Here is a 24,643-nt window from a genome sequence, read left to right on the forward strand (position 1 = left end):
CTTCAACCTACCTCTACCCCTCCGGGTGCCCTCTAAAACCAGTCTCTCACATCTCCTCACTGGCGCATCAGCACACCTTCTTTGAACATGCCCAAACTATCTGAGTCTCTCTTCCCTCATCTTGTTTGCCACAAGGTCCGCTCCTACCTTCTCCCGGATAACCTCATTTCTAATCTTGTCGCTCCTAGTATGAAACACATCCATCTCAACATCCACATCTTTGCAACATGCATTTTTTGAACATGAGATTTCATGATAGGCCAGCACTCCACCCCATACAACAAGGTCGGTCTAACTACCACTCTGTAAAACTAACCTTTAAGTTATCTTTCTAAAAAAATAAAATAAAGAAAGGATCACTAAGACAATAAACTGTTAAAAGTGGCGCGTTTACTAATTTATTAGGGATGATCTCAAAAAATAGAGACAAAAAGAATCTAATCAGTCATATTTCAAAAAAATTATGGATTAATACACACAAAAAATTAAGAAAATTTTGAATTTCTCTTTCGCGATCCCTAAATGCTAAAACAAGTGGTGTGAATTATGTTGAGGATCCGAAATAGTTCACGAGGTCATTACAGATGGTCCCACAAAAATTTGAGACAAAAAAATCCGATTAGTCATGTTTCTAGAATTTATAGACTAATACGAAAAATTGAGAAAATTCTAAATTCATGTTTCATGACCCCCTAAACGCTAAAAGAATGGTGTAAATCTTGTACAAGTTATGGGTATCGTTCATGAGGTTATTATGGATGATCGTAAAAAAATTAGTGGAAAAATAGTTAGATTAGTCATATTCCAAAAAATTATGCACTAAGACATACGAAAAAATAAAAAGAATTTGAATTCATATTTCATAACCCTAAACGTTAAAAAAAGAGTGTGAATCATGTAGAAGCTATGTGTATAATTCACTAGGTCATTCACAATAGAAGTTTAATGAATATATTTTAATTAAAATTTTGGATATCAATAACCTATAATTTAACATTAATATTCACATATTCGAAACAAAATTTACAAGTCCTAGCACAAGTCTTGCCATGGAAATTTCAAATGAAAGTATATGTAAACATTGGAAGTTATAAACTAATTTAACAAACACTTACCGAATATATTATAATAAATATTTGTTTATGTATAAAAATAATAAAATTATATATGTATTATGTTGGTTTTGTTTGAATTTGGTTTGACTTTTTTTTTATTAATACCAAACTAAACCAACAATGATTGACATCAAACTAACCAAACCAAGCAACAAGTCATTTTTTAATCGATCAGTTTGACTTTGGTTCCTCTATTCGATTTGACTTAGCTTGTACACCCTAAACTAATGTAAACAAAGATGTGGCACATATTACTTCAGAGTTACTCGTTTGTTTCAATATAAGTGTGGAAAAATTAAAAAAGAAGAAGAAGGCTGATATGACCTTTTTTTAACTCTTTCACGCGCTTAAATAAATTATAAGCACTTGTTATGCCTTGTGGCATGGAAGGGGTGTGTTTAAACTTAGTTGTCAAGTTGATGGTGTTTTTAAGCCTCTCAATAATTCAGAAATGAAATTAATAACCCGCATTATATTTTGAGTGTTTTTTGATACTTCTCTCTTAAATAAATGATATTTTTATAAACTTTTAAACGAAAAAAAGAGGGGAGGAGGGGGCAAAAATATTATTATTAAGTGATTTTTAGAGTATTCCAAGAGACATTGAGATTTTGAGTATTACAAGATATAAAATTTGAGCACTTTAAAGTATCTTTTAGGATCTTCCTTGGAAGTTGTAATAAAGGAAATAGAAGTAATAAAGGACCACATTAAACAAAGAAAACATTCTACTTTTTTATTTCAAATTACTTCTGTCGTCCAACAATAATTGTTCAGTATTTTAAAAATAAATATCTAATAATACTTATTCAGTTAAGAAAATTAATGAATTATTTATTCATTTAAGTCTATTGTACCCTTGCTATTCAATATCTAATACAACTTCCAAAATATTAAATTTAATATATTCAATGGATAATATAGTAATATTACCCTATTATTTATTATTTTTTAAAGTGTGTGTTAAGTCAATAGTGGACAACTATTGTTGGACGAATGAAGTAATTTAGTACTCCTGTCTAAATAAAAAGTATATTTTCTTAAAATTACTTAATTATAGCTGAAATAACATGTAATATTCAATATCTGAATTATAAATAACATCTAATATTCAAGATACTTCCAAAATCTGTTTCTTATTATTATTAGACAAAATATTTTCAAACATGGAAAAGTTGAATTCCCTGCATACCAAAGGACAGTCACTAAGTAAGATAGTTTAGATTCCTTTATTTTTAACAAGATGTTTTGAGTTCGAGTTCTGAAAATAAAAAATAATCTTTTAGTGAATGTTTTACCTCATTTAATAGTTTTATTGAGGGCAAATCTAAATTAGATCAATCAGTGAGTTTCAGCTACTGAATGTTTAAGTTCCATATTGATGAACTAGCTATATCTTTATGCAGGACTACCTAGTAGACTAGATACAAAATCTAATTGAGACTTCAGTATAGTTAATGAACTTATTATTGCAAAATGATTATCATTTTTATCTAACTTAATAATTAAAGGTATTATAAAAAAAAATCACATGTAATATAATTTCTAATTAAGAAAAGGGGGTTAATTTCTAATTAAGCAAAAAAAAGTAGGCTGCAGGGCATGCATGGTGAGTTGGGCCACAACAAATTAAATAAAGTACATACATTAGGTAGCTACTCTTCATCTTGTGGAACATATTTATTAATTTACAATTACTAAAATCTAGTAATAAAGTATATTACAATCATCAAGGATTGTGATACAATAATGGTATATCATTTTCATCATGTTGTTGAGTTTAGATTTAAGATTAAACATCGTAAAGGAATGAGTTAATTTATTGTAATTGTATATATTTTTTCATTAAAAACCACAATTTTAGAATTGAATTCTGAAAATGAAGTTACCTTTTATACGAATCGCTTTAACACATAAAAAGAAATTCAACCTATATTTGAATTAATTGAGAGTTGCTTTGTATTGGTAGAAAGATTTCTATCCTAAAATAAATAAATTTCAATACAAATCTAATCATTAAGAGATTATTGATCAAATGTCAATACCAAATCCTTGTCACTCAATATGATTTTACTCATAAAGGTGAAATCGAGTAAATATAATATATTGAGCAATAAAAATTCTAATTTTCGAGATAAATTATGCATGAAAATTTTTCATTCTTAATTAGTTAGATTTTTTTGAGTTTAAAAGGCTAAAAAGATTCCACATATGATTTTTTTTAAGACAAGTCTTACGAATGAATTCAAATTAATTTGCGTAGTAAATATCAGTTATTAGAAAGTTAAACAAAAGAGAATTATTTTATATAACATAATTACAGATTAAAACAACCTAAATAAATATTTTTATTATTTAATGAAAAAAGATGTATTGTCATTTTACATGACGACTTTATGTTGAGATATCAAACTCATAATAAAATTAACAAAACCTAATTAACCAACTACTTCCAAAATTAAGCAATTTGATTATAGGTTATAGCCACCAACTAAATTTGTAATTTACTTCCCACTTTCCTTTTAATTGTCTCAAAAGATTCAAAATGAATAAATAAATAAAATATCTCCGCTTGTTAAGTTAACTTCATCTTTAAGCCTATTTGTTACTTATGTTAACTTAAAACACATATAAATCACATGTCACATATACATTACGGTCAAAATTGTACATTTTGAAATTCATTTTATATAATGCAATTTAATTTGACATATAATTTTAAAAAGAAAGAAAGATTTTTGAGATTATGGTTCAAAATAAATTATAAATATTTATGTAACTATAAATCTAAGAATACAACGAAAAGTTTGAAATTAAATTATTTCTATATCATTCTTTTTAGATCAGTCACATTAAAGAATGGAGTTAGAAGTCGAGTTCGACCAAACACCATAATTTTCCCTCAAATAGTGTATATGTGTTAAACATTCATTAAATAATTACAGACATTAAATTTAAAATGTAAATATTAACATTTTATTTTATCCATTTTAAAATCAAAAATTGTAAAGTTGAAATATTTGCTCCTTCTTTGGTCGTATTAAAAATTAAATTACGTCATGTAAATTGAAAGAATAAAGTATTTATTGGCCCATGTGTTTATTAATCTTACGACAACAAGTTATCACTGTCATACCCAGTGAAGTATCCCGATCGAAGTCTGAAGAGAATGATGTAAGACTACTCTTTCTTTTTTGGGGATATATGAATCAAATATGTCGAATCACTCATGTTATGAAATTCTACATCTTGGGTCTTCTCGCTCCACCATTTGGCTTATGTTTTTCATGTTGCATTCATGAACGACTCTGTGAAATTACATTGATACTTTCACATATCACAGATAGCGTAGAATGCATCTCCATTGTTTTTTTTTCTCCAATTTTTTTTTAAAAAAATCAATACTTAATCTTCAATTCCCCTTTGACCATCAAATGAAATATGAATGACATGTTGTCCTCTCTTTAAAAAAAATGAGCTCTTCAGATTCTATCGATGCTTGAAACAAGGTAGATAGATTATTTTTAATATACCTCAGTTCAAAAGAACTGACATTAAATAAAATCGAAAGGAGGGTAACAAAATAGACAAAGCAATTGAAGCAACATATATACTAGTAAAAATAAAGAAGAAGATACTATGTGAACATAAATAAGGGGAAGATGAGACTAGCCTATTGTCTTTCCCACTTAAAAGTACGACATTAGTCGGCTATCTACTATCCTTTTATCCAAATTTTCGATCTCAATTTCTTTTCAATAAAAATCATATTTTCACTAAATTAAAAATATATCATGACATATTTAATCACCTCCCAAGTTCTTCTTTGACTCTACCTACTTGCTAATTTATTTATTTTGTTAGGAAAAAATATTTTCTCTTACATTTGGAGTAAATTCAGGCAAACTGACAGAATAAATGGGGCTTTGTTCCCTCATAAAACAAACTCCAGTTATGGTTGGGTCAATTTCCTACAGTATTAATTATTTTTCTTTTCAAATAATTGAGTACAAAAACAAAATTTCTACTGTTAGTGGAATCATAGGTCACATTGTTATAACTTTATATTTGCAATAATTATTTTTGGTTAGCAAATTATTTCATATTTATTCTTAGTTTTGACGATGCTCATTGGTGGATTTCACATGTCAAGTTATAACGACGATCATTGGTGGATTTCACATGTCAAATATTAGAGAAACTATTCAAATTTACACTTCATCTACTTTTGATGAGGATTTAAAATTACTTTTATTATACTTCACGTTGAAATTTCAATAAGATCAAGACAAACACAAAATGAAGGGTAAAATTAAGCTATTTCATATGATAGAGGGATATTTTTTTTTTACTATTTTCTCAAATGAAATAAAATAAATATTTAAAAATCAACCCTGCAACTTTATTTTGGAATAAGAAACTTCAAATTACATGTACAAAATTACAATATAATTTAATTGTAATTAAAGCATTAAATATATTTATTTTTACAATATTAGTAAATTGATTTCTAAATACTAGTACTAGTTAAGTTAAATTTGATATATATATATATACCTTTTATATTAGAGTAGATACATTGAACATTGGATGCCAACTGAAAAGAAAATCTATAATTCTGTGGAAACAAGATTATTGTGCAGAAGTGTCTTCTTAGTTCTGCCAAATTTGTAGGGACGAAATTGAAAAAAGATTTTTTTAAAATGTTTGTGTATGAAAAAGGGCAAATAACATAAATATCGCTAGTTTAGGATCTAATTACGTGTTTTTTTTGAGTTTTCGAAATTATCATTCGTACCAGATTTTGGTCTTCAAATACACGGGATCAAAATTAGGTGAAATTTATTTCAGATACATTGTGGATTCGCATGTATCTGGATATACCGACTCTCTCGTTCGCATCTCTCCTATCTCGCTTGCATATCTCCTTCTCTCGCGCCGCCTCTCTCTATAAGTATCTGCATTTCAGTGTGTATCTGATTTTCCAGATACATGTATCTAGTGTGATTCTTATGTATCTGAGATACACTAAATTTCTCGCTCACCTCCCTTCTATCTCGCACCTCTCTCCCCCTCTCTCGCCTCTCTCCCTTAGTAGAGTATATATGATAACAAAAATACATGTATCTAGATATATGACGTGAAATCTAATATAAAATTATTAATTAGCAAGATAATATATAAATATTTCATATTATATGAAGAATTAATAAATATGATAAGAATTTTTATGTAATTAGGTAATTTACCGTATGAAAAATATCCTGATCAGAAGCGTCTTATCCTTTATGGACCCTTACATGGTGTTTATTCAGATTAGTCAGAATTCAATCTTGTACCGAACACCAGATAAGAAAATAAATTACGAACGTAATATATTCGTAATTTATCATCATTCTAGGGGTATATTAGTCCATCCAAATATTTCAAAATTTAGCCGTTTAATCCTTTTATTTTCAAAAATATCACACCTGTCAACAAATTATATAAAATGAGGCACATTTTACAGACACAGATTATATATAAAAATTGGACAGACAATTTCTCTATCAGAAAAAAAGGTAGAAAATTGAATAATTTTTTTTTGTATGATCATTGCTTCAAAGCAATTCTCCTTCTTCGAATTCATAGAAATTAGCGATTAATTTTGTCTACATTTCTCTCAGATCTGTTTCTGGAAAGTTCTGTAGATCGCCGGAATCATCGGAATCGCCGGAACTAATTTTCAGGTACTGATAATGTTTTTTTTTTGTTGTTCGTGTTGATTTGTTTGTTTTTATGCAGTGAATTGTTGTACAGTAGGCTTGAGAAGTTGTACTTTGTAATTTTGATTTTTCACAATCTCCGAAATGCTTTTGGTTTTCTGAGAAGTTTGTAGATCGCTAGAATCGTACTGTGAATGTTGATGATTTAATGTGTTTGAGTTTTTTTGTTTTGCGTGGATTTGGTCGTTTCTATGTTATGGATGGTTGTACTGTAGGCATGCGGAGTTGTACTTTGTAATTTTGATTTAGTTGGAAATGGATTATGAATGGTTGTTTTAGTTTTTATTCGCGTAGAGTTGTTCATTTCTATGTTATGAATGGTTCGTTGTATCGGATTTTGGGGAGTTGTAGTCTGTATGTTTGAATTCTCAAAAGTACAAATGCAATCGTTCGGTACAACAAGCCATAACATTTTATGATTCATGCTATATTGGGACGATTCAGGTTTCAGAGTGTTGAATTATGCAGTATTTTTTGAATTAGGTGAAAATCGATTGGTTTACTGTTGCTTTCAACTTTGCTGGATTTACACGTGATAGCACGTGAATGTGCAGCTTTGATTTCGACTTTTCTCCTCCCTGTAAGCACCTGAATCATAATCTACAAATGTTTTTTTTTCTTTAGCATATTTTTTGTGATTAATGGCAGAATTTTGATGTTTTTGAACTTTTGCTGCTGTTGTTAGAAGTATTGAATAACAGACCTTGAAATTGGCTCCTCAACGCCGATCACAGCGCCATATGGGTGGTCAGACACAGCAGAGCAATGCAGCGGCTACTGCTCTATATGATCACCCGGGCAATGCCAGCCCAGCTGGTGATGCAGGGGATGCTGTCATGGCGCGATGGCGTCAGTCTGCCGGATTACAGCATTTGGCATCTACTGGTGTGGATCACCGTCTGCTTCCAAACCTGCTTATGCAGGTTTAAAAACTTACTTCATAATCACCTGTGTTTTTTCTGCTAATGTTTAAGTACACGCTGAAGATTTTGTACATTTCCGGTTGAATCTAAGTTGACAAAATTAGTAGGTGTCATAAGAAAGGGGGTGTATTTTCATCACTGCATCATACTGGAACACTATGCATTTTGAAGATTTTAAGTAAAACCTTAAACATATTGTGTTTTCAGATGTGCACTCATTGTCTTTAGGATTTTACGCTGTGGTATTTGTCAAATTGAACAGTCCTTGTATGTCTGCTGTAGTACCTAAAGGCCTTTCTTTTATTTGGTTTACCCTTCTGCCAAATGTGATTATATGTAATGCACTTATACACAAGCATTGCACATTGCTCCCTATTCTCCATCTTGTTCTAATTATATCTAACAACCATTGATTCCTCCTGAACTCCATTGGCCTTAGTTGCAATTCCGGCAGCTGAGTATCCAGATCATGGAGTTTTATCCTTTTCTCTCTAATTCACCTGTCTTCTCTTTCATGTGGTTCTTTACCGTGCCGGTTTTATCATTTCTTAGTTTGTTTGGATGTTGCATATTATGTTCGCTATAATTTGAAAGCCTGGATATTGTTTGAAGGGATATGGAGCACAGTCTATGGAAGAGAAACAGAGACTTTTCAAATTGATGAGAAACCTGAACCTTAATGGCGAATCTGCTTCTGATCCATATACTCCAACAGCCCAAAGTCCAGGAGGGTTTGGATCATCAGATGGCCTTTATTCTCCTGAGTTCAGAGGAGACTTCGGAGCTGGGCTGTTGGATCTTCATTCCATGGATGACACTGAACTCTTAACTGAGGTAAGGGTCTCATTTAAGTCTTGACCTATCTACTACCTAGTTCCTTCTTTACTCTAACTGAGAGAAGACGGCTGGTCTACCTAGTTCCAGTGGAGGCTTCTCATCCTTTTTCAGATAACTGTATAACAGTAAAGGAATTACTTTGTTTTCCCTTTGTTACTAATTGTACAAACAGATGTCACTGGGGGTTAACGTGTTCAGATAGATTGAGAGCTGTAATTATCTTATTCATTATTATATTTAACAATAAAGTGGTTTAGTCTTAAGATTGTGGACTTAATGAGACAAGAAATACTGAATTTATGTCTGGAATTGGAAAAAAATTCTGAGATTTGGGTGGGTGGGTGGTGGTGGGAGGGATTTAAAAGCTTGCTTTGCACTAATTGTGGAATAACTCACCTTATGATTTTTTGCATTTTGATGAAACCCAATGAGTTGGTTTTATCATTTGTATCCAATGAAATACGCGTTTCCTTCTGCTGGATAACAGATAACTAGTCTTTTCTTTTATAAGTCTGATGGATAACTAGTCATATCTTGTGAAGATCCTTATTTGTGGATATTGTCCCTATTCTGCTTGAATTTTAAGAGGTTGTAGACCAGATGTGTTCTTTCTTTCATAATCATCACTCTTAGTAAGAATCAAGATCATTTCTAAACAGTTAGTCTGATCCAAATCTTTCTCATTTGTGAATACCAGGCCATGTGTCTTGTAATGTTTCTGACTCTTTTGTGATATAGAGAGGACTTTTTTTCTTACTAATTCTCTGGCCTTATTTTCATTTTAGCATGTAATTCCAGAGCCGTTTGAGGTGTCACCTTTCATGTCGGGGGTAAACAGAGCATCTGATAGTGACAACGATCAACAGCAGAAAGCACAACCAGAGGCAAATGCTGCCGCGGGATTATCCACAATTGAAAAAGAAAATAATGGAAGAGAAAACAACGTGGCGAAGATTAAAGTAGTGGTAAGTAGCTGGTTCAAATGCATGCGACACTATTAGAAATGCGAAGATTTTTTGTCTTTGGTTGGTAGGATATGATAAGATAATGATATCTATGTTGTGCTGATTTGGCATATAAACTGGATTTTGAGGCATGTTCTCTTACTGGATTCTAATTCCTAATCATTCAATTACCATCATCTTCCATTTCTAAGATGGTAGTTTGCTCTGTTACGCCAACAAATGCTTTATTACGTAAAGAGCATGTTTGAGTTTGCCTACAAAACCAACTTAAGTGCTCGCTTCACATTGGTTAAACGTGATGTTATTTGAGGACATCCTACAAAAGATTCTGAGGGTCTTCACAGCTCGCGTTTATTTGAAATTGAATGAAATATAAGTGCGTAGTATTTGGTATTTCAACTGCATGACTGTTTTCTAGACATTTTCTAGATGTTACAACCATTGGTCAGTCACTTTTCAATGAGTTACACTTTACATAATACTTGTCTCTGTATGTTTCTTTCTAGTGATTAATATATGCCCGCTAGTTCTATAAAAGATCGTCCTACTGCTTTTACTAATTTCTGTTCTTTGACTCCCTTCTTCGCGTGTGATTCCTGGTTGTTGAGATATCTGTTGGTTCTTTCTCTTTGCAATTTCCAAAGCTGACATTAGTGTTTGGTAGGTGCGCAAGAGACCTTTAAACAAGAAGGAAGTTGCTCGGAAAGAGGATGACATTGTCACTGTATCAGACAATGATTGTCTCACAGTTCATGAACCCAAGCTTAAGGTCTAAAATTCGTTTTCACGTAGAGTTTGATTTATGGATAACTTGATTCAGTATCTGATGTTTGCTTATAGGACTTATTTTGACCTAACTAATTTTTTCTAGGATACATCTAATTTGACTTTTCCAATTTGTGAGGAACTGATCTTTGTTTGTATTATGAAGGTGGACTTGACTGCTTATGTTGAGAAGCATGAGTTCTGTTTTGACGCTGTTCTCGATGAGTATGTGACGAATGATCAGGTATCATTTCATTACCTAAATAGAAGATTTAGTCACAAAGATTGCTGATTTATACAAAGGTTGTCTGAAAAATTTTCAAAACTGATTTGGACTACCTTCAATTTATCATCTTTTCAACAGTAGATGATTTACCAACCAGTTTCTTGTAACTTCATCCCATATCCACTGCTTTGCAGGTTTATCGAGCCACCGTGGAACCAATTATCCCAACCATCTTTCAGCGCACAAAAGCTACTTGCTTTGCTTATGGCCAGACAGGTCTGCTGCGTTTCTTCACATGCTTGATTCATTTTGTTACCGGAGGCTGCTTACTATAATCTTCTCCTACTTAGTTGTTGTCCCCCTCCCCCACCAATATGCTAGTACTCTCTTGGTACTACTTTATTAATATCTTACCTTATTCAAAAAAAGAAAAAAAATATTGTTGATCTCAGCATGTTCCATATCCCTCCTCCCCAGACCCCACTTGGATTTCACTGGGTATGTTGTTGTTGTTGTTGTTGTCAATATGTTCCATATAATTTCAAATGTTTTGGTTCCTTCTTTTGATAATTCTTCCTTTAAGTATAGCTAGTATATTCATGCATGTCTGCTGATGGCATAATGGAAGAAATTCATATGCTCTTTTGGCGGAGATGAATGTGCTTTTAAAGTAGAGGATCAGTAATTTCATATTGAAACTAAACTAGTCATTTTCTAAATGCTGTTTTTAGCAATGTTAAACTTGCTTCAACTGCTTTATAATTGGTTATTTATTTGTACTTTCTTTTTATTTTGATTTAGGGAGTGGTAAGACATACACAATGCAACCATTGCCTCTTAGAGCAGCAGAGGATCTTGTTAGGTTGTTGCATCAGCCAATTTATCGTAATCAGAAGTTCAAGTTGTGGCTCAGCTTTTTTGAAATATATGGTGGAAAACTGTTTGATCTTCTTGGTGATCGGAGGTTGGTATCCTTATAATGCTTCGGAAATTTCTTTTCACCTTATTTAAGGGATTTTGCACATGCTCTAATGACACTAGGTAATGTCATGCACGACACAAATCAAAAACTTGTGTAGCCTAGAACCTGGCATTGGGTCCCATGATTTGCATGACGCCAATCGGAAACTTGCATTGTCTGGAACCTGGTATTGGGTCCACAATTTAGTCTATGATGTGAGGAGAATAATGGTACTCCTATCAATAATTTCTCACAAAAATAGAGGAACTTAAAAACCGAAAGGTAGACATTGGAAACTTGTATGTCCTAAATGGTTTGATGACTATGTGGCTAAGTCAATACGGTGGTTGGGACTTGGGAGCATGTTGTCTTGGTTGTCCATTTAAAAGATGATTGAAATCATTGTAAAAACTGCTTATATTTTCGCTCATGGATATGATGCTTCATCTGTGAAATATCTATTCTTTGCCAGTTTCTTACCAGCTAGTCCATACTTTATGTAGGAAACTCTGTATGAGGGAAGATGGGCGGCAGCAGGTGTGTATTGTTGGACTCCAGGAATTTGAAGTTTCAGATGTGCAGATTGTTAAAGAGTATATAGAGAGGGGAAATGCTGCAAGAAGTACTGGATCAACTGGTGCAAATGAGGAATCATCAAGATCACATGCGATATTGCAGCTTGCTGTCAAGAAACCTAATGAGGTCAAGGAATCCAGAAGAAATAATGATGTTAATGATTCCAAGGGTGGGAAAGTTGTTGGGAAGATTTCTTTTATTGACCTTGCTGGTAGCGAGAGAGGGGCAGACACAACTGATAATGACCGACAAACAAGGTAAGTTCTCATAGGACCCTTCTTACTGCACCTCATTATGCCTCCCTTTTCTGAGATGGTTTCTCTTTTTCCCTTTGGCTTTGTTTTCCTTAGATGTTGTGCATCTGTTTTAAAAGTCATTTCACTGAGCCATTTTAACATAGATCCTCGGAGAGTTCTAGCTGGGAACAGCTAGGATGTTTCTCAATCTTATTCTGTAAGGACTAAAATTACGAGGTCATGAAGATAGTTTTGTATGTTAGATGTAATTATTCAGAATTTTTTGCTCAAAGGTTGATCTTCCAAACACTGGAAGCGAAGAGCTTGGCTGTGTCAAGTACCTTACTTTCTGCGGCTGGAAATCTTCAAGTGTCCACTTAGGCCAGTCTGAAACTGTACTTTACAGGAGTATTCAGCACTTAGAAGCTTGTGTGCTTCTCAGAATTTACTTAAAGGCTCCATATCATGGCTGCTTTTCTTTTTCTCTCCGCCCCCACCCCTTCTCTTGCATACTTTATGGGCCTTGCTGCTAAGTTGTTCAGGTAGCATATTTGAAATCTACATATTGGTTTCTTTTTCAGGATTGAAGGAGCAGAAATTAATAAGAGTTTGTTGGCTCTTAAAGAGTGTATCCGCGCTCTCGACAATGACCAGATTCATATTCCATTCCGTGGGAGCAAACTTACTGAGGTGCTTCGTGACTCCTTTGTTGGTAACTCAAGAACCGTTATGATTTCCTGCATCTCTCCTAATGCAGGATCATGTGAACATACAATCAATACATTGAGATATGCTGACAGGTAAAATATTTCTTTAAGCGTGGGTTGATTTTATTGTTCCCTATCAAGCATGGGGTTATACTAAAATGAGATTAACAGGGTGAAAAGTCTATCCAAAAGTGGAAACACAAAGAAAGATCAGAGTGCGAGTTTAATACCGTCTTCAGCGCCAACTTTGGCTGTTCCCGCTGGAGCAGGAGATGCTTATGAGCAGCCTCAAGAATCTAAAGTATTGGACACAAGCAGAAAGGCTATGGAGAAAGAAAGCACATCTTGCATGCCTTCTAGTGATTTTGATAAACAACCCTCTAGGTTTGGTTCAAGTCTTACCGACAACGGTTGGCAGGAAAGTGGGGCAAATTCTGGTGGTATGGAGAAGGACAGGGTTGAGGTGAAAAATGCCTACGGCATTCCAGCTGGCCAGAAACTATACTCGACAACCAATTTGCAAAGTTCAGCTGATGTAGTGGACAAGGTGCCGAAAGTGTCTCCACCTCGAAGGAAAGCATACAGGGATGAGAAACCTGAAAAGCCAGAACGGCCAGGAAATTGGTCAAGAAAAGATGTCGCAAGCGTTGATTCATCTTCTACAAGTTATAGACAACAATCTACAAGTACCCCCACAAAAAGTGTTGGATCAAGACAAAATGAAGTTTCTTCACCTCCTCGTGATGAAAATATCAATGAAATACTCGAGGTTAGTGTTTATTATGCCTTTTGCTTTCCATTTTGTTATTTTTTTCTCTTTAAATTCTGTGATGAACTTTTCCAATGATGTTGTAATTGTCCTCTTTCTTCATACAGGAAGAAGAGACCCTTATAGCTGCCCATAGGAAAGAAATCGAAGATACAATGGAGATTGTTCGTGAAGTAAGCAAAATCCCATGTTAATTTTGTTTTGCTAATGTTCTTAATTGTTTGCCTTCCTGAATCATGGAGGTTTCTGCATTTCTGTGCTATGCATTGTCATTGCCAAAATGTAGCTGCAAGTTGTTTTCTCTCGAGAGTTTCATAATACTTGAATTTCCTTTAGTGTTTCCCTTGGATGCACTGCTTTCTCACCTAATAGTTGGATGCTTTTTATCTGTGAACCTACACTACTCTTTCACTGATCACTTGTGGCTCTGGAGTTCATGCTTGCTTGTAGTGTAATTCACCATTGTTTTACTTTTAGTCGGCTGCCTCCTTTTTCCTCAGTTATCTGTATGTGTTTTGGCTCTCTCTCACACAGGCACACTCATTTTATATGTTTAAAAGACCCCGTCTTAGTTTCTCAATGTTTTGTCCATTTTCTTCTGGTGACGATAGCTGCATTTCGTGAACTTGTTACTATGCCCTGAGTTCCCATTAACATAACAATGAAAAGGATACGTTTATACCTGGTAGAAACAAAAAGGAGACTGTTTTAGTTAATGCATTCGTTATAACTAACATATATTCTTTTGCTCTCAGGAAATGAAACTGCTGGCAGAAGTTGATCAACCTGGAAGTCGCATTGACAATTATGTGACACAGCTAAGCTTTGTTCTATCACGCAAAGCAGCAAGTTTGGTCAGCCTTCAGGCTCGCCTTGCAAGGTTCCAGCATCGATTGAAAGAGCAGGAAATACTGAGTAGAAAGAGGGTACCGCGTTAGACATAAAATCTAGTTACTACATCAAATGTTGACCAATTTACTTGTCCCTTTGTAATTCTTGCAAGATAGAAGCTTTAAAATTGTAAACAAACAATGAATCAGGTGAAGAATCATTGTTCAGTTTTTTACTAAATAGAAGAAAGAAAACAATGGTGTTCTCTCATGAGCTTGAACAAATGAAACTACAGAGTTGAGCACCCGTCTTCTAATCCTACCCATCTACCACCCATCTTGCTTCGTTTTCTAATAGAGAGACGAAGCAAGACGGGTATTTCAGAACTTGTAAATTTGTTATGATCATGATATGAACACTTCTGAAGATTGATCAGAGTCAGTTTCATGGATGTATTGCTTGAGGTTTAAATGTGTTTGATCAGGTAAAGTATCATGACAATTGGAAGCTCATTATGCAAGTCAAAACGCACGATACCTCTACATGCACATACATGAATGACTTACCCAAAAACAGATCTATGATTTCATATACTCAAGAATATAGAAAAAAAACACATGTTTACAACTCTGAATTTCATCGAAATGGTGTCGAATTTGAATGCTCTACGAGGATCAAAAAGACTGAATTAACCTAAAAAAGCAATTCCAAACTCAAGCATTTCTTGCATAGTATAACTAGCTAAAGATTTATAACACACTTCGACAAAATAACACTACAAAGGTCTTCAAAAAATAGTTGGGTTCGTGTCGATCATACCAAGACCAACTACTGAACTACATACCCATTCCTTTGTTAAAACAGGATATACTGCATTACAAAAAAATAGCATGCTCAAGATCTATATTGCTTGGACTCTTCAAAAATGGCAACAGGTGTGTATCGGATTCTCCAAAAGTAAAGAGTCCGCGCAACTTAGCACAAGGTTGTTTAATCTGCTTTCAACCTCAAGAGCTCCTTGGCAGTCCTCATCCTAAAATATGGCATGTCTCCCTACAGAGAAAAGGAAACAATATTTAGACTTCTGATTAGCATGATTTTTGCAGAAACCCCACCCCCCAAACATGAAAAGGAAAGGGAAGAAAAGTTTCGATTAACCAAGTTACGAGTTAAGTTGAGAGTTTTCCAAGTATCTAACTTGCCAAATGGTGCAAACGAACTACTTTGCTCCTTCTCATTTTATATGAAGGTGTTTGACTAGGCACGAAATTTAAAAAAGAAAAAGGATTTTTGAAACTTTAGATCTTAAACACGTCATGACATTTTTGCAGAAAAAACTTATAGTTTCCTGAACAGATTGCACTAGAAGATAAAAAAATAGTCATGAGTATCATAGACTTCAAATGGTTCTATCTCAAGCTGGACTACCGCAGCATAATTTATTGTATGGCCTGGAGAAACATACAAGTATACGAAATCAATGTGTCACGGTACTCTAATCAATTGAAAGTTGCCTCTTACATTCCTATCTTTCTTAAAACCGAATGTTTCTTTGTCTTCTCATTCAGAGTTGGTATGTGATGTGTCGCGACTGTCAAGGGTAAAAAAGTACCAGATAATGATGCAGCACATAGCTTACCTGATTAAAACATAGGCCTATATCTCTGCTGTAGAAATCCGCATTTTTTATCATAAACACACCGCAGTCATACCTGTTCACAACGAAAGTTCTCAGTCTGATCAAATTATAACACACAAAAGCCGTCTGAATATAGATCTGAAGTGACTCAATTTTCTTGCATGAAAGGAAAATCTAGCAACAGACTTGAGATATTTGGGGAATAATAGCTATAAAATTTAAGTTCACAAGCATCAGAGTATCTCTAAAATCAGATTCACAAGGAAAGCACAAGAAACAGAATACAATTTGCTGTAATAACAATAATAAACAAGAATAACTTCTGTTTTCAAATAAGGAGAATACCTTCACATAGCAAAATTAAGGATAACACCAACAAGAATACGACGAGATATGGTTAACACTAATCAGATAACAGACTTGGATATAGCCTATGTATATATCCGACTACAGAATGTTGAACATTTATGAAAAACCTTTATACATTCTAACTGTAATTCTATATAGGCTTAGCATGCAAAAATAGCATTTCATTCTTCTGAAAACAATTTGTCCAAGGCCAAGAAGATTCTCTGTAAAGTAACCAATTATAAGTAAGTATATCATGAAATGCAAGAATCCTTCTTACTTTTCGAGTTCTATTAATCATTTCTAGCAGAAGCAGTGTATAATTAGAAATTAAGAATTAAACTCATGTTCCACCCGAAATTACATTGAATTAAATGGATTTGAAGGACCATCTATACTAGTATGAGGCTGAACATTACTATGCTTAAACAGGCCAAGATTTCCCACGATATTATCAGAATCTCAACTACTCGTGCCTTGTAGAGGGACACTCCATATAGCAACCAAGAGAAAGCCAATGTTGAAGTGTTATTTAGCAGGTCAAAGAGAAGTGTCTTCCCGAATGCTTAACAACTGCTATATGGCAGGGGAAGTGAAAATCTAAGGTCAACTTATAGAAAATGCCTTCTTCTCATTTAAGTAAAACTTAATAAGGAATAAGTTTCTACAAGAACCACTGAACAATCTCCAATAAAACTCAATCAGCTGAAGAGGTTAACAGAAAATAGCAGTAATAAATATCAGAGTCTCAAATATGTTTGGGAGGAATCATTAGACCAAAGTGTCAACACACCCATTCTTTTGCTCTGGAAGGTCCTCAACAAACTCTTGCTTCCATGAACTAACATCTATGTGTTTCCCACACTTGTCCTTCACCTCATCAACAAAGTAACTAGCCTGCACATAGATATCAACAAATTGTAACATCCATCAAGCTAGAGCGAAAAATCAAGAAACATGAGATCTACTCTTTCCTCAACACCCTTTTCCCAGTCACAAATAAACTAGATTCTACTTTGCATATTATGGTCAAGAAAGAAGAGAATATCAGAAAATATTAATATTAAGAATAGACAAAAGGTAACATGTCTCAACAAGTTTTCCTTTGTACAGATACCAAACTTACCAGCACTTTCAACACGTTACTGTCCCTTCCTCTGAGTGAATCAAGATATTGGAACTTCTTATCCTTGTTATTGATAACAGCTAAACACCAATGTATTTCTTTGTGGATAGGGACAAATATCTAAGTAAATTAGGAGAATCAAATTAGTACACAACAGATAGCAAAACAAAGTAAGAACAGGAAAATAAATGAAGAACTTTTACTTTATCGCATTCAAGGAGGCAGTAACCCAGCTTTCTTTGGGATGTCCATCTCCTAACAGATTGATAGTTATAGCCTCCCCTGCCACTTATCAACTGCAAATGCAGTAATATTTCCATGGAATGAGCAGATTTTCAATTAAATTCTCAAGACATAGTTTCAGTAAGGTGATAATAAACCGTAATTGACATTGCAACCTTATAATATGAACAAAATCAGATATTTTTTTAAACCTAATAACAAGTCGACCACTTTCAGATCAGTGTACAAACAAAATATTTCATGAATATATCAGTTCTAGGGAAAAAAATTGGTAATGCAAACTTCCAACTACGGTACTTATGGACCAGACAAGGAGTCTGATAGAGAAGACAAATACTTCATACTCTACTCTTGAAGTGCAAGCTTAATGGAAAGAGAGTGTGACATGCTTAGGCAAATATGTAGACTGAGATTGCATTTTATTGCAAGCAATAGTCAGCACATTCCATACAGTATCTAAATCTACTGGAGAAACCAGGAAAGTATTGTAAGCCATTACCAACCATAGGCACATGAAGAGTGGCCCCGGAGTCAGTTATAAAGAAAGACAAAAAACTTCCATGTATCTTCTCTTCAAGCACAACATTATAGGCACACTAGAGACATGGATAGTAACTTATATCTATGTATATACACATATGTACACATAAGTACTAAACTCATCTTGTAATCTGATGTTTCCACACTTCAGACAAAAACTCTTCTATTCATATTCATGACTTAAAAAACTTTTTTTTTAATTAACAACTTATTTTTCTTATTGATGAATTACATTATTGTTGTTGGACAATCACAAAGTAGACAACAGACATAAATCAGCAAGGCAACACTTCGACTTTCGGATAACTATTATAGACCAAGCCCCTATATCAACCGAGAATTGTTGTCAAACACAAATTTTGAGCTGAAAGTGAGAGAACTGACCTTCTTGTAAAAGAATGTGTTAAAGAAATGACATTTCAAGAACTTCTGGGGCTCCCTTTTCTCTCTCTCTTTTAGCAGTTCAAGATACACATTGATAACCTGCAAAGAACAAGCCATCCATGACATTAAAACTCATTACATTTTTTCTTCTTTTCCATATTCAGCTTCACTAAATCTTTAACCCTCCTACCCCTGGATAGGGAACTGAGCATAAAGTATCACCTCATCATTCAACCATTGCCCGGGTCTCAAACATTGCAATATTTCTCCAGTAATATCAATATTGGAGCTTTTATGGGTTACCAAAACCTTTCTCCTGCACAGAATTAGACAGATACAACATATGAAGAGATCACAAATTGAGCCTCATAAAAATGAAATGCATACAAATCATACCGATTAGATTTTGATAAAGCACAAGAAACCTCATCCTGTTCCTCTTCAGTGAGAGGCACAAATGGTTCTGCAATCACATCCTGCAAGTTAATAAACACCAAAATGAGGAAATTAAACTATGAACACACCCAAACCACATTATAAAGCAGATTCCATCACGCTACCTCTTTATCCTGTTCTCCTTTCTTTTGAGGCCGCAACAACCTATTCGTTTCGATACACTTCTCATTAAATCCTATCTGAAAATGTATTCTTTTCAGCTTATCACTTATTTTCTCCACTGAACCAAGAAGTTTCTTATACAAAGGGACATAAAAGTAGGAATCGGACGTGGGTTTCATATCTAATGAGTCTATCATCTTTCCCACACTCTCTTCCTTCAAATTTCCATCATCCAAACCCGTTGTTACCGCGGATGAATCCTTACCATCCAAAATTTCCACATCATCATCAACCTTCATCAAATTCTGGCCCATAACATCACTTTTTTCACGACCCCAAGCTTCCACTTCCTCTATACTCGAGTCCTCAAAACCCCCCTCTTTAGCATCATCATCCTCATCAACCTCCAACAAATTCTTGCCCAAAAGATCACTTTTTTCACAACCCCAAGCTTCCACTTCCTCGACATCCGAATCTTCAAAACCCCCCTCTTTAGCATAATCAACCTCCAGCAAATTTTTGCCCAAAAGATCACTTTTTTCACAACCCCAAGCTTCCACTTCCTCGACACTCGAATCCTCACAAACCCCCTCTTTATCATTCTCATCATCCTCATCAATATGTATCACTTCAGTATCATTCTTCAAACTCCTCAAACCAACAAAATCACTTCTTTTAGTTTCCTCATGCTTTCTTGATGAAGAATTACCCATTTCAGGACCCCCCTTGTAATTCACAATATACGACGTCGTTTGCTTAGACCCAAATCTCAATTTCCTACAAGGAGCATGAACTTCTCTTCGAATTGGGTTTATCGGATCTGGGTACTTGAAAAACCTCTGTACAGTTGATTTACTTTCACTTGATAATGGTGGATTTAGAGCTGAAAGTTTGAGCTTTTTGGACAAATTTGAAAGTGGGGTTTTGTAATTCGAAGAGAAAAAATCATTACCTCGCTTCCTATTGCTCGTTAATGCCCCCATAGAAGAAGAAATTCTTCAATTTGCTCAGAAATCATCAAGAACTCGCTAATGTTCAGTTTGAACAGAAATTAAGAAGAAAAAATTCTGATTAGGGGGGGAATTTTTTTTTTTGGCGGTTTTGATATATTTAGCAATGTGAAAAAAGTCAGCTAATTTTGGAGAATTTGTACAGTTTTGAAATTTAAATAAATTACAGAAAAGGGTTAAATATATTTGGGTATTATTAAAAAATATTTTAAATATAAATAAAATTGTTAGCCGACAAGTAATATAATTATCAAATTTTTTAAAATTTATTTGGTGTTATTCAAATAAGTGAGCAAATTTATGCATTTTTTTCCTCTCTCGTTGATTAGTACAAATACATAGGGCGTACATCCATCTGTTTGGTTTGATTTTATATATTATTAATTTGATTTATTATTTTTTAATTTTTAAATATACCAAATTAATAATCAAATCAATAAGTTATTTTTTATCGTTTTTTGATTTTTCGATTTTGGTCCTTAATATTTCGATTTTTGATTTAACCAATAAGAAAATACTTATAAAATAATTACAATATATGACTTCTTCAATAATTTGACTCAACAAGACAATACGTAACTTTACAGAATGCTCATAAAATAGATTCAGTAGTAACTAACTTGAAAATAACTATACAAGTGCAACACAAATAAAAGAACTAAGATAATAATGTGAATTGAAACTTAAATGACACAGGTAGTAGCCAATAAAGTATTGATATTAATATTTAATATTTATGTACGGGTAAAAAAGTAAATTAAATATGTCTTAATGGGTTATCGATTTATCTAATAAGTCGATATTAAAAAATTAATATCGAACAAATAACCCGATATTTTTTTTTTTATAAAATCATTAATAACCCATTTATCCAATAACCCAATAACATTTATTTCAATTCGATTTATTGATCGATTCAGTTTTTTCACACCCATACAAATACACCTATCCCATTGGTTATGATTTTTCCTTCCTATACATTTTTTTTTTCCAATTTATGAAAGGTTTGATGTTCTGATTTAAATTTATTTTTTTCTGAGTCAACTGTTATATTTGAAGGAAATTGAATTTTACAAAATAATAAATTTATAGTTTTGCATCTAAGAAATATTTAAAAAGTGAACTTCAAATAAAATGTGCATAAATTTTATTAAAAATCTTATGATGTGTTATTAAAATTTTAACTTTGAGTCAATAGTTATATCTGTTCGTTAATAGAAACAAATATAGTCATATTTGTTCATTTACTATCAAAATAAGTTATACTTGTTCAACAATTATATACTGATAGTCATACTTTAAAGCTAAATTTATCACTCACTTATTAAAACAACTTTTTCAGCGTTAAAAAATCACGTATAAAAGAGTGAAACCACATTGCTAACACAACCAATGAATTAATCAAGTTCAAATGTTAAAAGTGCCGTAAGAAAGAAAAGCTAAGAACTACACTTGTATGTAATAGAGGTAATGATAAAAAATACACTTTAAGTATCTCATTTTTTCAAGTTTTGTATCTAAATTATTAAGTGTGTGAGTTTCCTATCTGAACTATTACCGAATGTTTATTGAAACACACCTTAACTATCAGTTGTTGTTTTTTTCTACCTGAGATATCACTATCATTTGGGTAGAAAATGAGAAAAAGTGATTGTTGGGATGTGTTTTAATAAACATTTGGTGATAGTTCAAATAGAAAACTCGTCGATCATTCAGATATGAAGTTCAAAAAATCGAGATACTTTAAATGTATTTTTGCCTCAACACTCTGTGTATATAATAGTATAACATAAAATTTCAAGATACTCCAAAGCACAACACGCTATATACATTATATTCCCCTTGTGATGACACTCCACAAAATTTCTCAAACATATGAAGAAAAGATTAAACTGCTACTAATGTACAATACATGAAACATCTAGATTGATTCAAAAATACTTCCAAGCGCAACTTTCTTTTCCCTTGGAGCATTCAATGTCCACAAGTCACTGGTCCAATTAATTCAGATTTATATCGTAGAAAGTCCATTACGGAGAGATCTTAGTGCTCCCGATCCAATTAATTCAGATTTATATCGTAGAAAGTCCATTACGGAGAGATCTTAGTGCTCCCACCGAGAAGGACTCCATTTTGAAGGCTCAAATCTGATACTTCTTATAAAGGTTGAAAAAACTCCATAGTTCCCCACCGAGAAGAACTCCTTTCTAAAGACTCGAATCTGATACTTCTGATTAAGGTTGAAAAAACTTATATCGTTCCACCCCCCCCCCTTAGTTGTCTCCTCATTTCTTGGAAATAGGAATATTGAAATGAGGAAGTACAAGAGTATAACAACAATAACTACGCCTCAATTTCAAACAAGTTGGGATCCGCGGGAGATACCAAACTCTCCACAAAAGTTCCAACACTATCAAACCTATCAAGAATTCCATCAACTTCCAAGTCCCTTGATCTCTCTTCTTCCAAATTATAAATCATCAACTTCTCCCCATCCACATTCACCACAACTTCATCATCTCTTATAAAACATAAAGGTTTCAAAAAGTCATAAAAATCAATTCCATCAACACAAAACTTTGTCCAAGATTCCTCCACACCATACTCTTTCATCATCCAAACATCAATTCTATTACCCTCTGGATTATCAACAACCATACAAAGACACCCTTTAAGCACCACAAGTTTATTGAACACAAATTTATCTTTATCAAGACTTTTAGGAGCTGGAACTTCAACAAACTCTTCATCACTCAACACAAAAGTACCAATAACAGATGAATAATCAGGCATTTTACTAGCTAACCAATGCAAAGCACCATTCACAAAAACACCAGAAGCAAGCTCAGGAACAGCATGATCATAAGGTGAACTCTTAATCCTCTTCCAAGATCCAATTTTTAATGAGTAAATATCCATAAACATGTCTAAAATATCAGGCCCATATTCATTATCATGGTCATAACGAGAAATCACAACAATCTTATAATCATCATTCACATAATCATACCCAAATCCATACATACTAAAACTACCAATTGGATCAAGAGCAAAAGGGGAATTTGGGATTTTCTTGAAATCTAGGGTTATGGGGTTTATTAAAAGTATAGTGTCATCTTTATTCAAAATCAAGACCAACCCATTACAAGATCCACAGATTTCAACAAATTGGTCACTTGGGGTTTGCTTAAAATTGATGGAATTTGAAAAAATACCATTATTTTTTAAGGTTATAGCGTGAAAAGAGTGGGAAATTGATAAAAGAATGAGTTTTTCAGGTTCTTGAAAGTGGCTACTAGTGAAGTGAATTTTGAGGAATTGTTTATCAGTGAGAAGAGAATTTAATGGATTTGATACACACCTTAATTGGCCTATGGATTTTGCAGGTAATCTGCAAAAGATGTTGATTAAGAGTTCTTGAGGGAGATTTGCTACATTGAAAATGGACATTTTTTGGGGGGGGAGGATTGAGTGAGAATTTTGGCTTCACTCTCCACTTGTTGGCACTCATATAAAAATAATTTTTGTTTTTGTATAGTACTAATTTAAATTTGTAGAATGAATGTGAAAAGCAGAATCCTCAGAATCGTATGATTCAGATACCTAAAGAAATGAACAGATAAAAGATCGGGATAGTTCAAATGACCTATTTCAAGATTAGATGATCCACCTCTTTGTCCGCTTGGGAGGGCTAACTCGGATAGGTCAGATACGAGGAAAAGAGCCCATAAAAGAGAGATCGGATGCCCTTTCCGATGCAGTTCACGATGCGGAGCTGCCAACTAGTTAAGCTAGGTAGTTTGTTGTTAGAATATCTATGACGTAGAATTCTTCAATACAAGAAAGCGTTCTCTATCAATAATTTCTCTACAATTTAGTATATTGAAAAGAAACAACTTAAAGTCGTTCATAAGCTTCACATCCTGATAAGGATTATATATATATATATATATATATATTGTGTTACATGAATATTTTATTTGAATGATTATGGTGTACATGAAAGATTATTAAGTTAATTTGATACGACCAACATAAATTGTGGTGCAATAGTGAAACTGGATCACCATTAATCAGATGTCTCGGGTTCAAACCATGAAAATAAAAAAAAATCTATTG

The 24,643-nt window shown here is 33.4% G+C and overlaps 3 protein-coding genes across 4 annotated transcripts; 1 reads left to right on the plus strand and 2 right to left on the minus strand.

The window, feature by feature from the left end:
- The first annotated feature begins 6,614 nt into the window (after positions 1 to 6,614).
- LOC129883806 (kinesin-like protein KIN-13A) lies at positions 6,615 to 15,121 on the plus strand. 2 transcript variants are annotated; one of them, XM_055958358.1, is made up of 15 exons: positions 6,615 to 6,676; positions 6,782 to 6,844; positions 7,364 to 7,460; positions 7,566 to 7,803; positions 8,416 to 8,637; positions 9,426 to 9,605; positions 10,270 to 10,374; positions 10,537 to 10,614; positions 10,791 to 10,872; positions 11,398 to 11,560; positions 12,061 to 12,390; positions 12,951 to 13,169; positions 13,248 to 13,845; positions 13,953 to 14,018; positions 14,601 to 15,121. In XM_055958358.1, exons 4-15 carry the CDS (start codon positions 7,621 to 7,623, stop codon positions 14,781 to 14,783), a joined length of 2,409 nt encoding a protein of 802 aa, XP_055814333.1. In that variant the 5' UTR covers positions 6,615 to 6,676; positions 6,782 to 6,844; positions 7,364 to 7,460; positions 7,566 to 7,620; the 3' UTR covers positions 14,784 to 15,121. The 2 variants fall into 2 exon arrangements, with proteins under 2 accessions (XP_055814333.1, XP_055814334.1); XM_055958359.1 differs by having other exon boundaries at positions 7,569 to 7,803.
- Positions 15,122 to 15,255: 134 nt separating this feature from the next.
- LOC129883832 (ubiquitin-like-specific protease ESD4) lies at positions 15,256 to 20,638 on the minus strand. The gene is made up of 9 exons (XM_055958360.1): positions 19,517 to 20,638; positions 19,353 to 19,432; positions 19,179 to 19,272; positions 18,957 to 19,055; positions 17,993 to 18,085; positions 17,790 to 17,909; positions 17,457 to 17,560; positions 16,316 to 16,388; positions 15,256 to 15,729 (listed from the first exon to the last, which is right to left on the minus strand). The coding sequence occupies exons 1-9, from the start codon at positions 20,495 to 20,497 to the stop codon at positions 15,667 to 15,669; spliced, it is 1,707 nt and encodes a 568-aa protein (XP_055814335.1). The 5' UTR covers positions 20,498 to 20,638; the 3' UTR covers positions 15,256 to 15,666.
- Positions 20,639 to 22,283: 1,645 nt separating this feature from the next.
- On the minus strand, positions 22,284 to 23,974 carry LOC129890913 (F-box/kelch-repeat protein At3g06240). Its single transcript, XM_055966318.1, has one exon. It carries the CDS (start codon positions 23,972 to 23,974, stop codon positions 22,868 to 22,870), a length of 1,107 nt encoding a protein of 368 aa, XP_055822293.1. The 3' UTR covers positions 22,284 to 22,867.
- Between the last annotated feature and the right edge of the window lie 669 nt (positions 23,975 to 24,643).

Source organism: Solanum dulcamara, chromosome 1 (assembly GCF_947179165.1).
Source record: "Solanum dulcamara chromosome 1, daSolDulc1.2, whole genome shotgun sequence".
In the NCBI taxonomy this organism is placed as follows: domain Eukaryota; kingdom Viridiplantae; phylum Streptophyta; class Magnoliopsida; order Solanales; family Solanaceae; genus Solanum; species Solanum dulcamara.